This window comes from Xiphophorus hellerii, chromosome 16, assembly GCF_003331165.1.
Source record: "Xiphophorus hellerii strain 12219 chromosome 16, Xiphophorus_hellerii-4.1, whole genome shotgun sequence".
Lineage (NCBI taxonomy): Eukaryota > Metazoa > Chordata > Actinopteri > Cyprinodontiformes > Poeciliidae > Xiphophorus > Xiphophorus hellerii.
The window spans coordinates 21,825,830-21,843,592 of NC_045687.1; the positions used below are offsets into that span (position 1 = coordinate 21,825,830).

Here is a 17,763-nt window from a genome sequence, read left to right on the forward strand (position 1 = left end):
TCAGAGAGAGGTCAGACGTCTGGTTACCTCCGTAAGCTTATGCTTTACTCTGATGCTAAACTCAGTCCAACTGTGTGTAATTTAATCTGACAAGTTATGCGAGGACATGTTAGTGATGTCATCAAAGAAGCATCGGTTTCTCTAGGAGAGCAACAGAGATTCGTTGCTCAAGTGGGGAAATCTCTGAACATGACATTTTTTGGCCTTGGAGTAACAAGAACAGAGCCATCCTACATCCTACATTAGCTGCGTCTCCATTACAAATGTGTGCAAAACTTGTGTTCATCATTCTTCAACTACTTCCTGCCGTCTTCTTCTTTGTGGTTTGCGCCAATGGCAACATCCGGTTGTTGTTCACGTGACTCGTGTGATGCGCAGTTTTGCGAAATAAACCAGTTTCGGGACTGAAAAACCGCTTCATCCTAGCGCCAAAATGTTTTATTTAAAAACGATTTTTTTTTTTCCTGTTATTTTTCAAGAATTTGGCCCGTTTCCATTAAGCACATTTATTTTCAAAACGTCAAATTCCACGATTATATGGTCGATGAAAGTGCAGGTATTGTTGACAGAATGCCATAAGACGTGTGACGGTTGCAGCAAACGTAGAACTACCAAACCTAAACTAAACATAAAGGGTCTCCGTATCTGGAGGAAACTGACTACACCGTCCCCATAGTGAAACATGGGAGAGGCTCCATTATGCTCTGGTGATGATTTGAGTAGGAACAGGAAAAGTGGGTAGAAGAACTAAACAAAGGCCGATTTTTGAAGAAAGATCCTTTTTCCAGCAGGACAACAACCATCAATTTAAAGCTCGAGTTTTAATGGAGTATTAATTTGAAATATATCTGAACATGAGCCAATTTGCGTTTTTAATCTATTTTTCGTTTTATCACAATCTTTAAAACCGAGTTTCCGGGTGGCTCAGTTGGTTGAGCGCGTGCACCAAGTGTAGAGGCTAGTCCTCAACGCAACGTCGTCCGGGGTCCGACTTCCGGTCTGCTTGTCTTCCCTCTCTCGCCACCCCGTTCCCCGTCAACTTACTGTTAAATCCACTCTAAATCCTATTTCTTTTTTCTGAATTAAATTGAAAAACCTATTTTCCTTTTTCTTCGTCTGTCATATAAAACTTTGCTGGAATACACAAAAATGTTGTGGCGTTATAAGGCACCAATTCTTCCGCAGGGCGCCATTTTTCAGCAAACCTTCTAGAAAGAGGTTCGGAAAACGGCTGCAAAGATGAGCAGGGATTTCCAATATTCTCCTCTTCTTAAGAAGCCTTGGTTTCCCCGGAGCTTCTGTTATTTGGCGACAGCTTAACCTCGCTAGCTAGCCTCGTACGCCTCGGTGCCATAAGCCGCATTGTTTGGCTCGGGTCAGACCGCGGGAATCCACGGCTGCGTGCGACACCTGCGATAAGGAATGTCGGATTAAGGCATCCTGTGTGCGCACATGCCGAATTGCCAGAACTCCGTTAAGTCTTCCTCTTAAACTAATCTCTCAGTGCCTTGAAATAACACTCACCAGAGCACCGGCAGCCAGTCGGTGTGTCTTAATAGGATGGGAGAGGCTTTGGAAACTTCCAAAAACCTTCAATTACGTAACCTCAACAAGCACCACGCAGGAGGAGAGCGTTTCACATGTACAACATGCCTTTTTAATATGAAAACATCGATATCTGTGCTCTGACTTCTACAGCTAATCTCTTGTCACATAAGTGGATTATAAACCAGAACAGATGGAGCAGCCTGTCAGCCCAAACAGAAAGTATTTCTTCCAAAATGGAAGTTACCACTCTTCGTTTTTTGTCTGGGGAATAACAAAACTCTACACAGAAAAGAGAAAGCAGTGTTATATATTTTCCAGGCACATAGTACCGTTGTTATATAAATGCTATAAATAGATGAAATATGACTTTAAAAAATTTGACCAACATTCTGCCTCCAGAAAGTCACCACAACATGGCTCCTCTATGTCTTTAACAATGTTTTCCAAGCGTTACACTGAGAAGTGGCTCCTATACTGAGCTCAGCAGATGCACAGTTCCTCCAGGTCTTTGCTAATTGCTGCTGGCTAGTCTGAAGGAGCTGAGCATGGGAGGGCTGCTCTGTGAGGCCTGGAAACTGCAACTCCCAGGAGGAGCTGCGTCTCGGGGGAGCGGAGCCAAGCCCACCGAATGTTTTGCACAGCTGAATGGTTGCCATGGAGATTAAAAGATTTCTCAAACATGCCTGAAAGAATCAAAGCGACACTACAGGAATGTCTTTGATGAGGAATAATGTTATAATGTTAAGCTAAAAAAAAGCCAATTTTCCATAATCCTGCCCCTTTTAAAACAAAAAAAATAAATTCATGATTAGAGAGCTGATTTTTGTATTTACTCAGATTGTCTTTAACATTCAAATTTACTGGATGATCTGAAACATTTAAATCTGACTCCCCTCCCCCCCAAAAAAGGCAAAAACGGATTAAATCTGCTTCACAGCACATCCATTTTTACAGAACTTCCTGTAAAAATCGTGTCGGCACAACATCGATCGGCCATTGCAGTCTTCCGCTGCAGACCATCTCGCGTGTTCTCGTACAGCTAACACGCAGGACGCAGTCGTCTGACTCAGAAATCCCCCGGGAGGACGGCGGTCCCCCTGACGGGTCCCGGACTGTCCCAGAGAGCCAGAGGGCCGTGGCCCGGCGGGCTGTGCGGGTGTGGCATGAAGGACGGGATGTAGGGGATGGCGGCCAGCAGCAGCGGGCTGGTCTGGGGGCTGTCCTCCGGAGACAGGGGGACGACCACGTCGTCCTGGTCCCACACGTGGAAGGCGTTGTGGGCGAAGGGGTGCGGCGGGTGGCCGAACCCCATGGCGTGCTGCTGGTTCCTATCCGCGTTCTTCTCCTCGTCTCCGGCCGGCCCCAGCAAACAATCTGACCGAGACAGGCAGCGACGGTGCACAGGTTAAACTGATGATGATGATGCAAAAAATATAAAACAGATAAACGGATGGGAAGTGCTGTTATGAAACGGGATTAATCTTTCAGACTGCATGAACGTTATCCAGGCATTATGATGATTATTATACACCCTGATGTATTCGAGGACCAACTGAATCCCGTCGACGACGTTTCGCTCTTCAGCTTCCGGTGCCTGAACTCATCAGATATTGGATTTAATGACGCATCTGAACGGCCCTACACCTGCTCATACACTTTAAAAGCAAATATTGTTGATTTCCCCTATTGCACACAGGGTCAGAAAATACAGCATTAAGATGAAGGCTGTAAAACTCAATTTCATTTTCAGCCATATCAAGATGATAAATGTATTCATCATCATCAGATCTTCCACGATTTACATATTTCCATGTACATACTTGTTATTTTTATTTTGTACATTTAGGTCATATTACAATTACTTAAAAATTGACATCGTTTATGGTTGTATTTGCATTTGCAATTTTAAGTAGAATGGAGTCGCTTGTCAGGAAATTAGCTATTTTTCCTTTGGGAACAATAAAGTAGCACAGAGTTCGTGCCAACGTAGAAATATTTGCAATATTTGCACTTATGTATGACATCAACTGTAACTTTTTGCTACTGGCCGTATAGATCATGTTTGCACTATACCTTGACATCGCATCAGACAGAGGCAGCAGAGTCATAACAGAAAATTGTCGCCTATAAGTTTGAGTTAGCAGTCACTTAAACTCAGTGTTTTTGACCTTTCTTTCACAAACATTGAACAAAAAATTGCAATTAACTCAGTTTTACATTAGCGCGACCCCCCCGCCCCCAAAACTGTAGGGATGTGTTGATTTTTGTGGATTATTGTTCAATGGTGAAAATCTGGACGGATTGATTGATGTAATTTCATCTTATAGGGAACCTTATTAATGTATCTACACAATGTACCACCAACATGTTTCACTGTGTTTATGGGGTTTTTTGTGCCAAACTTGTGTCCCAAAGCTAAGAATTTCGTTTCCAGGTGACTATATTCGTTGTTCTATGGTGCATAAATAATGCTGTGAGACTTTTTGAACCTTTCTCCTTTGTACAAACTACGGCCTTAGTTAATGCAAATGTGGAAAAGTTCCCTAAAATCAACTAGCACAGTGGAACTTTATGCCACGCAAGGAAGTTACTGGACCCAAATGTTCGTGCCACTATATATATATATATATATGCTGTGAGCAAAAAAAATAAATGTTGTATTCTGCATGCATTCTGATGTGTGATTCCACATAAAACGGTCAAGAACTATAAGGCTGTGCTGATTTGAGATTTGGTTTTGTTACAAAAAACATAGATGACCTGTCATAGTCTCATGTCTCGTCACAACAAAATCAGACATTTCGTTTTTAACGGGGGATGTGTAAACTTTAAAACTCTTTGGATTAAAGAAAATCCATAATAATTTAAACCTGGTGCTCAAAATTTGGGTAAAAAAAAAAAAAGAAGAAGAAATTTACTGAATTATTAAATCAAACTACCGTGAAAAAAACCCCTCAGACTTAATTATCTAAAAACCAGAATCACTGGCACGTTTTAGTCCATAATGAGTTTGAGTTCATGTAAACTTCTGAAAGCAACAATGTGATTAAAATTGCATCTTGGAAAGACTCAGTACCTGCTATGTCAATGGCCAGGTCCTTGATGAGATGGCCGACGATGGCATAGGCGACCCCAACGACCACCAGGGCTGCCATGATCAGGTACAGAACTCCCTTCGGCAGCGGGATGAGCTCCTTCACGGCGGGTTTGTACTGTTTGTACAGGGGGTCGTCTAAAGTCCCCGAGAGCGGGTAGGCTTGGGCGTCATAGGTGGAGTTCAAGATGGTAAAATTATATGCATTCATATTAAAGACGTCTGAGGAAGTCTCCTTCTTTAAAAGAAAAGCATTTTCCAAATATTTCAAAAATCCAGTCCAAGCGAAGATGGATAAATTCTATATTTCCGCTACAACAAAATTGATAAAAACAGACTAAAAAAGCGGCTGGGAGCAGAAGCTTGTTATATTCTTCATCTCTCCTCTGAGTTTTAAATGTCTCCGAACCATCGGCGTGAGGAAAACGTGTTTGTCTCAGCGGAACCTCACAGCAGAACCCACGGCGGTGATTTGTTGGAGTTGTCCGCGCGGGGCTGATGTGAAGCTCCGCGCGCGCTCTGACATGTAACCTGTTAGCTCCGCCCACTTCCAGCATCCTCCATGTAGCTGCTGCTACTCGTCACTCCTGTCTGGCTCCGGCTTTTCAGAGCATGTTACCCAGGCGTCAGCCACGTCTAGAGGGATTTCTCAAGCTGTTTTCGATGGTTTCATTTTAAACAGGCCGATTATGGAAATGATTTTCTTTTTTTGTAATGGTTTCTACATGATTATATTAAGAGAAACAAGCAATTTCATTACACAATTGTACGTTTTTCTTGACAATAATATGTAATAAACCATGTAGAGTATGGAGGACCAAAACTGACATAATAAGAAATAAAAGCATAAATATATATTTAGTTTTTCCTTGTACTTACACATTTGTTGTCGTCGAGAAATGTATATGTTTTGTTTTTTCTTTTCTTTATACATGTGTTGTCATCAAAAAATGTATATTAATTGTACTTTTCCTTACACGTGTGTTTTGGCCTATTATTCCAAGGCCAATAGAGCTTTGGAACCAACGTCACTGCGTAAGACGTTGTGGGGCGTTTACATCTCGTTCAGTTGCTCGGTGCCATCTTTACAGGCCACAGACCAAAACCAACTTTATCCCGGTGTTTTTATTGTGTTACCGACCGAAGTGAAGTTAGTTTCGAGTTGGATATTGAATATTCCAATATCCGCCGAGCAAGCGGCGTTTAGCTCAAGGTTGAGCCGATTTATGAACGTTCATTTTGGCCAGCCGTTCTCAAGCTCCCTCCTCAAACGCTCGGAGGTTCACTTAGAGACTGTCAACAAATTTCCAAACCAAACACTCCTGTCAAACACATGTTAAAAAATGCCTTGCCTTGTGACCAACTGATACAAAAAAGTGGTAATTCATGATTTTACATCAAAATTTTAAGTCATATTCAATAGTTTAAATAATTTTAATATTAAATAATATATTTTCTTCAACAGCTTCCATATTGTGTGCTCCATTGACTAAAAATCAGTGTGAAATTGTTCTACTAAAATGTATAGATGAGGCATTTTTATTCGATTTGACCCTTTTTATTCCCTGCCAGTGGGTCACATGACATGTGAGCTATTAAACACAATCATATTTTTTTAAAATATATAAAATAACGTAAAAAAAAATGTAAAAACATCTAAAATGGGGAAACGCCCCACAACGTCTTACGCAGTGACGTTGGTTCCAAAGCTCTATCGGTCTTGGAATAATAGGCCAAAACACACGTGTAAGGAAAAGTAAATTAATATACATTTTTTGATGACAACAAATATCTAAGTACAAGGAAAAAATAATATATATTTATGCTTATATTTATTATTATGTCAGTTTTGGTCCTCCATAGTAGAAATCAGTCCATATGCAAAAAGAAAAAAGAAATTGTTCTTGGGCACCCCCTGGTGGCAGCGCTGGGTCACGCTTCACTGATAATAAGAGCGTGCCAAGCACCTGTGGAAAGTAAGTAGACAAAAAAATAATCTCGCAAAAAGGAACTTATCCTTCAGGATAGAGACAAGAAATATTAAGAAGTTGGAGAAAAATAAGTCAAGATAAAGGTATGTTTGCATGTCGCTTGGAAAAGTAATGTTTATCAAAAAGATATGTGGAGATGCTAACAGGAAACTAGCTTGATATCGACCTTGTCCACTTAAACACCCAAACATTTATGCTAGCGTGTTTACATAATTTTAGTGAAACTGAGTTTTAACTTTAGAGGAGTTGTGTCTCGTGAGTTGTGTCTCGTGGTTCATCCTATATATTTCATTTTTCTGGCTTCAAAATGGCATTTTGCTAACATTCGATAACAATAATTAAAGCTTCACAATGTTTGACATTTGCTAGCAAAATGTTTTTACATAAGGCTACATACATTACTGCAGTATGTAACTTTTATAATGAAAGGTTTTTTGGTTTTTTTTGCATATTTGTTGAAACTGCAGTTATGTGCTGACAGTATGGTGTGAGACAATTTGTGAAAAAATTGAGTTCTTCCAGCTTCTCCCAGTGCTAACTAGAAACAGCTAATAAAAGCCAGGAGGCGGGTCTTAGCGCTGTCAATCACCGTACAAATTATAATTTTGCATCCACCACACTCTGAATTGAAATCCCAGAAAATGTGCTATAGCCTGGCACACGCTGGTTACTCTAATGCCACTCACAAATCCTAATGGCGAGTTCTAATCCCTTATTTTGGTTTAAACAGAACATTAGCATATTTGATCCCTGTATAAATGGATTTTAAGACTTGCGTTTGAGCCCCGTCATATGGAGATCTCATTTTGACAGTTCTGAACCCTGCTGTGATTCTAATCCAGATGAGATTACTTGAGATTATGAACGTAATTATCCTCGCATAGCTGCTGTTTGTTGTTAGACTTTTTCCACATTACTTCCCGCTCGACTGAAATAACACAGAGGACAAAAGTCCGTTTGGGGGTGAAATTTCGTCACATCTACGCATTCCCAAAAAGATTAAAAACTTTTAGTCAAGACAAAAAGAAAGGGGGGGGGGGGGGGGGGGGGGGGGGGGGGGGGGGGGGAAGTAATTTTCTTATATAAGAAGCGTGTACTGACAGGGATTTGCTGCTCTGCAATTCCTCTCAGCAAACACATGGGTCTGCTCTGCACTCAGGACTATGACAGCAATATTTTTGGTTTATTTAGCCTGTCATAGAGGAAAGAAATGAGGGGGGTTCATTTTTCAAAGTCATTTTTTCACCATGTTATTTATACATTTATAGATGTAGATGCAATTCTGTATTTAATTCACTACAATATATACAAACAATATACAGTATTTAGCTTTCAAATTAAATGTTTAGTTAGGAAGCTAAATGTCTAGTTTGAAAATTAAATGTTTGGTTAGAAAATTACAAAATGTGTGTGGTTAATTAGGTGGAACTTGATTACAAAATTTCTATGACACTTAAATTTCATAAATTCTCCCTATAGTAAAATCCAAGCCCTTTAGAGGAAAAAATCACTATTATATAACATCAAAGTAAACTGACATATAACATGAGCCATTCGTGATAATACATATTTATTGAACAAATTGGTTTAAGGTAAAATGACCTTCCTGCTCAAAGTTTATTACAATGTTATTTAAAAACTGTGCAGATTGAATATCAATATTAAGCATTTTCTAAATCTTGTAAAATGGTTTGAAATCGTCGTTTAAAAAAAAATTAAATTCAAGCATTTTCAAGGCAAAGCACCCACAAAACCCCCTGAAATTTGTCATGCATAATTTGAACCACATGTGGATTAGAAAAAAATATCTTTCACTTTGAAATTCGTTGAAGATATTTGTAGTCGTCCCAGTTAAGTCATTAAGAACCCAAAATGTATGGCATTTGTCCCTTTGCTGGATTCATTTCAACCTTTACCTGTATAAAGTTTTATCAAGTCCAGAGGACTCCAAAGCTCTTCACACTCCATCCAGTCATTTCAACCGAACACACACCTGCTATGAAACTGATTTTATTTATGCCTCAGTTATATACAGACATTCTCCACACGTCTAACAGATGCAGTTTATTCATTCAAATGATTGCAGGCCGAAATTTTAGTGTTACAGTGTGTAAAGTGCATGAAGTCATAATTGCTGTAACGATTTCTGCTCCATTAATGAAACATAAGCAATCACAAACAGACGGGTATTCACGCTTTGTTGCTTTTATAACTGCAGGACCAAAACAGCAACAAATCTAGAACGTTTTAAACTCGTTCTCCGTTCTCTCACAGCTAAAGAACGAGATCTGTTCTTCAGAAGACGATTTGTTCGTTTAAAACACACGAAGGAACTCGTTTGAAGGAAATCGTTCTGATTTTCTACAAACGTGAGAGAGACGTTTACACTGGATTTTTTTAAGAAACAGACTTGTAATTCGAATTTCATTTCCACCCACAGAGTTGTTTGTTGAGAGCTGGATCATTTGCCAACAGTGAAGGACTGCAGGCCGGTGATGGCTCTGCCCAGGATCAGGGCGTGGATGTCGTGAGTACCTGATGGGAAAAGGCAGATCTATAAACCTAGTAAACAATGGCTGTAACTAAACAAATCTATAAGAATATCTAAATTATTGGTGATAGCGTATTGCATGTCGAAAAAGGGCTGAAACATCCGTCAACTGATTTAATAATCGATTAATTGTTAACTAGAGGACACAGACTCAAAAAGGAAATACTCCTATTAAACACCTTTTTTCTATCCAATTATTAATCGATTAATTAAACAAAAACAAACAGATCATCTACACTGAATTGATGTGAAGTCAAGCAGAAGAGGCTGAACGTTTTATGTGTTGATGTTAGAACATGTAAATGATCAAGCGTATATTAAAGGAATATGATACTTATGAATATTTTAGCATTCTGACCTTCGTACGTGTTGACGGCCTCCAGGTTCATGACGTGGCGGATGACGTGGTATTCGTCGGCGATGCCGTTGCCGCCCAACATGTCTCTGGCCTGCCTGGCGATGTCCAGAGCTTTACCGCAGCTGTTCCTCTTCAGCATGGAGATCATCTCCGGCGCCGCTCTGTCGACACCAGCAGGTTTTTATTTCTGCCTAACCTCTCATCGGCATAGTCTTCACGTTGAAGATGACCGACTTTGATGTTCTTACTTTTTTTCATCGATAAGCCTGCCCAGCTGGAGACAGGAATGCAGACCGATGGTGATCTCCGTCAACATGTCCGCCATTTTCTTCTGCATCAGCTGATTCCGGGCCAGAGGCACACCAAACTGGATTCTGGTGAAGAAAGAAAATGCAAAAAACACAAAACGATGCATGTTAAATTGATAAAACGATAAAAATGTCCGGGTTTCAGTTCTCCGCAGCAGACTCTTTCTGACCTGTCCAGGGTATACTGACGAGCCGCGTGGAAGCAGAACTCTGCCGCTCCCAGAGAACCCCATGCGATACCATAGCGGGCGTTGTTCAGGCAACCGAACGGACCCTGCAGAGGCACGATTACAAACTGAACAGTTCTAAAGAATTGACTTTAAAGGCATTCGTTTTAGCCCTTTACTCACGCCTAGACCGACGGCTTTGGGAAGCAGGTTCTCCTCAGGAACCTCAACTTCATCCATGAGGATCATCCCAGTGGCCGATGCCCTCAGGGAGAACTTCCCTTCGATCTTTGGGGTGGAGAAGCCCTTCATGCCGCGCTCCAGGATGAAGCCGCGGATCTTCCCGTCATCGCATTTAGCCCAGACCACGGCCACGTCTGCCACCGGAGAGTTGGTGATCCTAAAAAGGTAGAGAGGCACTTAAATCAGACACATTACGCACCGGGAAGAGTCATTCCCAGTGTGCTGATGAGTGTTACCAAAAATATACAAGTCAGTGAATTCAACCAGGGTTTCTACAAGTCATCAACTCCAATTTAAGACTTTTTAAGATCATTATGAATGGAATTTAAGACTGCATCACAAAAGAATGTACGAACTTCGTCCAGCCAATTGGCGATAAATTTGCACTTCTACAGAAAAGTCGGCTTGCAAGTGTGAGTCAACAGTAGCCTCAACCATCTTGAGTCACAGAACGCAATGAAGATGTCTGCGTGACTCAAACGTTTGCCTGACAGCAGTGGCGGCGCCAGGGGGGCTCTAGGGGGCGCTATAGCTCCCCCTGCAAAAGTCATAGCACCCCCATAGAACCCCCGAGAAAATATTAGATTTGTTTTTTGTTTTCATCTGATTTAACATTACTTATATGTAGTTGTTGCAGCATTTTCATCAAAAGACACAAAATAGAAACAAATTATTATATACTAAGTTAAAAAAACAAAAAACACATCACGCAAGAGGATTTGAACTTTGTCTGTTCGTATTATCACTTCCGTGACATGATGCCGGCTCCGCCCCCATGCACACGTGGAGCAATCCTCCCCCAATCATTCCAGGGCATTTGTCAGCAACTGACCAATTGGCTGTCGCAATTTGTCGGACAGTGTACATCCCTTATCTAGAAGAACTGACTGTCAACACAATATTGACAGTGTTTATCATAGCAAACTGCCATATGTTAGTCAGCACGAAGTTAACCGGTAGTAAGCATAACATTTTTTATCATAAGGACACTTATTGATAGTTAAATCAAGCCAAGCAGCCGTTAATTGGGCAAGTAAATAAACACAAGTTAATTTTAAAAAAACCAAAACAAATATGACAATATGACCTTTTGCACATGACGTCACTCTCTCCACCATGATGGATGTCCAAACCTATGCTCTCCTGTATAAAGCCTGTCAAAAATACGTACATGTGGTAGCCTAATATCGCTTTTATTTAGTTGACTTTGCAGTAAAATGGTCACAAGGTGCTGCGCGGTCAGCTGTGCAGACAGACAAGGGTCAAAACCAAGCTTGTCATTTTATTTTAATGATTAAAGATGCGGCGATGGATAGCAGCTGTCAATCATAATGACCGGCAGCTCTCGGTGTAACTGCAGATTTACAGCGAACACTTTATACAAGGTAAGTAGATCAACGTTCATTTACTTTAAGTAAGTATGAGTAGAAAGATATCAAATATCGCATTATGGAGAAGATAGCGTCTAACCATCAGTAACCATGGAAACAATGCCACGCTGTCATGTAGCCTAGCATGTATGGAAAAAAATTATTAGCGTCTCGTCTTCTGTGCGTTTATAAGGCTGCTCCGGTTTAAGGGGAAACACTTTTTATGACATAGTGACATAAATCATGTGGTGTGAATTCAGGCAAAGTCGGTAATTTGATCAACACGTCAGGCGAGAGGAGAGATGGGTCGGTTTCTAAGCTAGCTGTTTCAGGCTTCTGTAAATACCGCCGTCTATGAGCCCCAACCAGGTGTGCTACCTTCACAGACAAAGTAGCTCAACTTGAACAAATAGAATCCTTGAATAAACACAAAAACAACTTGGGAAAACAACTTCAGCCGCTCAGTTCAATACTCCAGATTCTCACTTCCAATGTACATCTTCGAATGATTAAGTGACGCAGCTGCAAAGGGTCAATAATAGGGTATCCCCTTTGTCATGAATGCTGTTTTAACCCAAACAACGTAATATATTATCTGGAAGTTATCTGGCTAATGGCTCAAAGCTTCGTGCTGACGTCTAAGCGTCAAATAAACGCAAACCAGTCTGATTAAAATAGCAATACTAATGCTATTTTGCTATGCTATTAGTATGCAGACATACTAATAGCATAGTGTGCTATTAGTATGCATACTAATATATATTATTATAGAATATATAATAATATCTAGTAGCATAATATCTATGCTACTAGAATATTATATATTCTAGTAGCATAAATATAGTTATCTATGTTGATAATTATAGGGAAAAAAGGTCCGTCATAGCACCCTCAGTAAAATGCTTATGTGTTAAAATACACATGTAAATATTTCAGCATGTCACAAGAGCTTCTGTGGTGAAGAGCGCCACCGTGTGGATAACTATGATCATACAACCTTACTGCAGAAATTGGGTTTTACTGAATAAACAATTACATAAACAAGGTCAAATGCCTCTAATATTCACACATTCTCAGATTACCTTCCAAAATTAGATTACATCTCTTATAACTAGTTATTTTGTCATCAATATTAAGGAATTATTGACTTTAAACAAGCTCTGATTTCTGGCTGAAAAGTTATTTGCAAGTTAGTTTAGTCTTATCTTAAGAGTATTACGATATTTGCACTAGAAACTGGACCAGAACCACTTGGTAAAATGTTGTGTTTTTGCAGTGTGTGTGGCGTCATCATGCTGCGAGTCAGACTCGACCCACCAGGTCTTGGAGCCGTTCAGGGTGTAGGTGCGGCTGGACGGGTTATATTTAGCTCTGGTCTCCATGCTGCCGGGGTCGCTGCCATGATTGGGCTCCGTCAAGCCGAAGCAGCCCAGGGTCTCTCCACGAGCTGCAACACACCAACGTATCACTCACTAATACATATTATAATCCTAAGCTGATAAAAAAAAAAACATCAGATGTAGAAAATAATTGTTTAGGTTCCACTTATTACTGCTTAACAGTCCCTTTAGCATAAACCTAAGTAAAGTTTGTTTACAGAGACATCATAGTCTATTTTATTTATGCTTTCGGTTGTGTGTGTTTTATATTTCTGTTTTATTTTTTTGAAATGTAAAATATCTTAAGTGTTCTTCACAAACTTAAAGTTTATTGGTCTTTGAGGAGGCAAAATTGCATTATTATGTCGTTATCAATATATTACTTAAATGGTCTCAAAACAACAATATTATCGTTTATCGTAATAATTACTGGGACAATGTATCATCCAGCGATGTGTTATCATGACAGGTTTAGTTGTACAGATCAGCATAAGTGTAAGGCTGCTGACACATTTTAAACTTCGGCAAGTAGAACAGAAACCTCCAGACATTTGCTGCTGAACACCAGAAACCTGCTGATGGACGAACTCTTTAGTTCTTACCCAGCTTTGGGAGGTATTTCTGTTTCTGCGCCTCTGTGCCGTAAGCATTAATAGGGTGCATGACCAGCGATGACTGCACGCTCATGACAGAGCGATAGCCGCTGTCCACCCTCTCCACTTCCCTGGCGATCAAACCGTACGCCACGTAGCTCGTCCCGGCACAGCCGTACCCTGAGCGGCAAACAAGAAAACCAGATGTGTCCTTATAAAGTTTCGAAAAGCAAGAAATTTGTGTAAATTTGACTATCCCATAATGTTTTAGACTGACCTTTAATCGTAGGGCCGAGGACTCCCATCTCTCCCATTTCAGACACAATCTCTCTGTGGAACACTGGAAGCAAAACGTAACACAACCCGTCAGCTGGAGCTGGAAAATTGGTTTTGTTTCCCTAATATAAAGCAAACTGAGAACCAAATAAATTTGATTTGATTTGAAATAACTAGCAAACAGACAGCAACAACATAAAACTGATTAACTTTGAATTTCTACGTTTTTTTTCTCGCAACTTTTCAAATGTTCAAACTCAACTTTTTCTAGAAGATTTCTGGGATTAATCTCAGACTTTCTGAGTTTTTTCATATAAAATGTGTTCTGCGTCTCCACTTCTCCTGTGGTTTTTATATCATTTATATAATTTTCTAAACAGAATCGGCAAATGGTGATGGGACAAGCCCATTCAAAATGTATTTTTGAAATGTGGGAACCGATTTATTCAATGTAGACCTAAGAAATCTCGAGGAAAAACATCTGACCTTCGTTTCTGTTAGCCAGCAGGATTCGAGGCATGAGCTTCTCCTGGCAGTACGTCCTGAAGGAATCCCTGATCAGGACCTCCTCCTCCGTCAGCTGGCCCTCCAGGTCCAGGGCGTCCCTCCAGTCGAACTGGACTTTAGCTGCCGGACCCACAAACAGGAAATTATTCTTTTTATTATTTAAGCTAACCGGAAACATGTGTTCAGTTCAAAAAGATATCTGCACAGCGTTTGTCGATACCCACGTGGTTTAGCCCTCTGATCGGACTTTTCTGCATCTGGGACACAAAATACAAGCAGAAAGGGTTAACATTATGCGCAACATAACAGGAAACGACAAGAAAGAAGAAGATCCTAATTAGCCGCTCCAAATTGTAAATAAAGAGTAAAAAAAAAAGTATGACTAAAAATCCTTCCAGCTGCACATCATTCAAAAACAGAAAAACTGAAGGAATAAATGTTCAAACATGCTACAAACCGACCTCAAGCAAAGAAAATATGAACAAAAGTCACACAAATTAGCACTATTCCAGAGAACTCACATACAAAGTTTCTGGTAGTAATATGGCAAACTGTGACAAGGCTCAGTGTCTATGTACACTTTTGCAGCACTCTTTATTTAGTCACCCTTTCTGTTCCAGGTTAAACACCAAATTAGGCAAGTGCACGACAAGTATAAAGACAAGTTACGGACCAGGCCTGGTAGCTGCAGCGGTGCCCTGGGCTCTGGAGGCTGAGAAGAAGGCGCACCTGTGGGGGTTCACCAACAGGCGACACACGGTGCTCCTCAACGCCATGATAGAAACCAGTCTGTGGATATTATATTAAACCAAACTCGTTGCATTCATGGACACATTTATTAGAACATTTCTGCCATACGTTATCCCGAGGAGAATTAAAACTGGTAGAAAAACCGCATTATTAACGTCTAGTGAAGCCGCTTTATCGTGACGGCAAACAAATGAATTGGGACACCGCAGGAACCCGGCCAAGTTCGGCTAACTGAGCTAACCTGTGCGGTTAGGTAACTACAGCTGCTAACAAGCTACACGCGCATGCTCACTGTAGCTTTCTGCTAATTTTGAGCTTTCCGGTTGAAATTATACAAGAGTCATAGGAGGAATGAGAACGTTGTGTTACAAAATAAGCCGCAACACCTCGCGGACGGCTGTTTAAGTATTTACCTGTGTACCGTTGGAAAAAATAGCTTCTCCGGTCGGTCTCGAGTTGCAGTGCGTTGACACTTTACGGTCAAAACATACGCATACGTCATCACGTAAGGCAAACCTATTCGTTGTAGCGTGACTAAAACGTGTTTATTTTGATATCATTTTTGTAAAATTAAAAATAATATATTTAAATTTTGAGTAGAGCGTGGAAAAAATCAGTTTTATCCGTGTTTATTACGAAGTATTAAAAATCCGCTTTCATTTTTAAAGAAGAGGGCCAATCTGATTGGTCACTTTTTGGGGGAGTGTCACTACCTTGTAAAAAAACAAAAAAAAAACCGAAAAAAACGTCTCAGTTATTATGAACTTTACTATTAGATGAGCCAGACAAGATACACTGTTAAGTGACACGTGGAATGTTGTATAGTGACCATTTTTTCTAGCGTTGTTGTTTTACTGTGGAACCAATAGAAACATATTCGATAGTGCTCGAGCGTCAGAAGAAAAAGCATTTCTCAGATTTTATTATGCATTCACTGCACTTTATTTCAGACATTTTGTCAGATGGTTTGTTAATATAAACAGATAATTGGATAATTATGCAGGAAACTGAAGCTACAATTCACACAGACTCACCAAAATCAGACAATAACATAATCAACACTAGATAAATGCTGCACCGATCATTTGCTGGGGACAGAATTTGGCCAAATAACACAAAACCAAAGATTAATCCTTAACTATTCATATTGGTGAGGGAAGTGTAAAGGTATGACGGATATTTCTTTTCATACAAAAATCTAATTTTGCTTTATAAGGGCTGCATTGTCTCAGCTAAATCCGCATGCTACTCTGGTTTAATCAGTTCTGGTGAAGGTTACTCTAAGTCTCTCTTTTCTCTGTCCAGCAGAATTACAAAAATAATCCAGATTCATCCCCTCCCATATCCACTCTGCTGACTTTAGCGACTTTTTTGCAGTACACTTGAAATAAGACAAAACTAAGTTACAACAAATTTTTTAGCAAGATATAGGAGTTTGTTTTATGTCGATAACTCCTTAATGTTGCTTGAAGAGTGCTGGTTTTATTGGCAGATAATTTAACGTTTCGCAAGATATTTTTGTTGTAAGTGAAATAATCTGCCAATGGAACAAGTAACATTAAGAACTTATTTACTCAAAGCAAACTCCTATATCTTACTGAAAAGTTACATCTCAGTTAGTTTTGTCTTATTTCAAGTGTACTGAAATGTTTGCGCTAGAAACTAGGCCAAAATACTTGGTAAGATTTTGGGTTTTTGCAGTGTAAACTGAGCATGCAGTCTAAAAGTTGAAACATTTATGAAATAATAATCAGCCACACAAGGTTGCTACTGTACAACTAGAGCCTTGGAAAAGGATTTGAACTTGTTGAAGTTTGTCATATTTTTCCTAGTTTTAATCACAAACTTTGTTCTTATTGGGATTTTATGTGAAACACAAAGTGGTGCATAATTCTAAAGTGGAATGAACATGACACAACATTTTAATTAACAATGGTTTCATTAAAATTATTTTAAAAGTTATCTCTCTATAATCATTTATAACTAATGCTTCTTTAGTCAGGTGTTTTTAATTGTGTGAATAATTATGTCATAATTCACCAAAACAGTCGTAAGCCATGATTCCTTGAAGGCTGATGGTTTTCATTATTTTTTTAAAATAAACTCTAAACTATGGTAAAAATTGACAAAGGGGCAACCTTTAGATAAGAACTATAGAGGCGTAATAAAATGCATTCTATGGATTTGTCAGAATATTACGAATTTATTGGTTTTCCGTAAAGCAAAGTGATGATCGAGTGTTTTAATGAATCATTATTATTTATATTCTGCTGAAGTCATAGTTCCTCCTGGTCGCCTTCTTACTGTTGTATCATGAGTCAGAACAGGAAACGTCAAGTCTTTTACGATAAATTATGAATGTACATTTCTTATTGTTCTGAAATATTTTCCAGTCTCGCATGTTTTACAGTAAATCAGTATTTATGTCCAAACCGATCCTGCAATCTTGAAATAAACTAGAGCTGATTAAAATGGAATTGTTTTTATTGAGTAACTTAGTTAGATTTCAGCCACTTAACGGTAGTAAACATTAACCCGGCCTCAGTCGGTGATTAGTTGGCCACCGTGTCAATCATAGCGTCCTGCGCTGTCATTGGTCACCACACTGCATCTAGGAAAGCCCTCTGA

The 17,763-nt window shown here is 39.7% G+C and overlaps 1 protein-coding gene across 1 annotated transcript; it reads right to left on the reverse strand.

The window, feature by feature from the left end:
* Positions 1-8,627: 8,627 nt before the first annotated feature.
* Positions 8,628-15,668, reverse strand: gcdhb (glutaryl-CoA dehydrogenase b). Its single transcript, XM_032586968.1, has 12 exons — positions 15,549-15,668; positions 15,059-15,174; positions 14,610-14,642; positions 14,365-14,505; positions 13,880-13,942; positions 13,612-13,782; positions 12,948-13,077; positions 10,201-10,417; positions 10,021-10,124; positions 9,791-9,916; positions 9,543-9,703; positions 8,628-9,168 (listed from the first exon to the last, which is right to left on the reverse strand). The coding sequence occupies exons 1-12, from the start codon at positions 15,635-15,637 to the stop codon at positions 9,095-9,097; spliced, it is 1,425 nt and encodes a 474-aa protein (XP_032442859.1). The 5' UTR covers positions 15,638-15,668; the 3' UTR covers positions 8,628-9,094.
* Between the last annotated feature and the right edge of the window lie 2,095 nt (positions 15,669-17,763).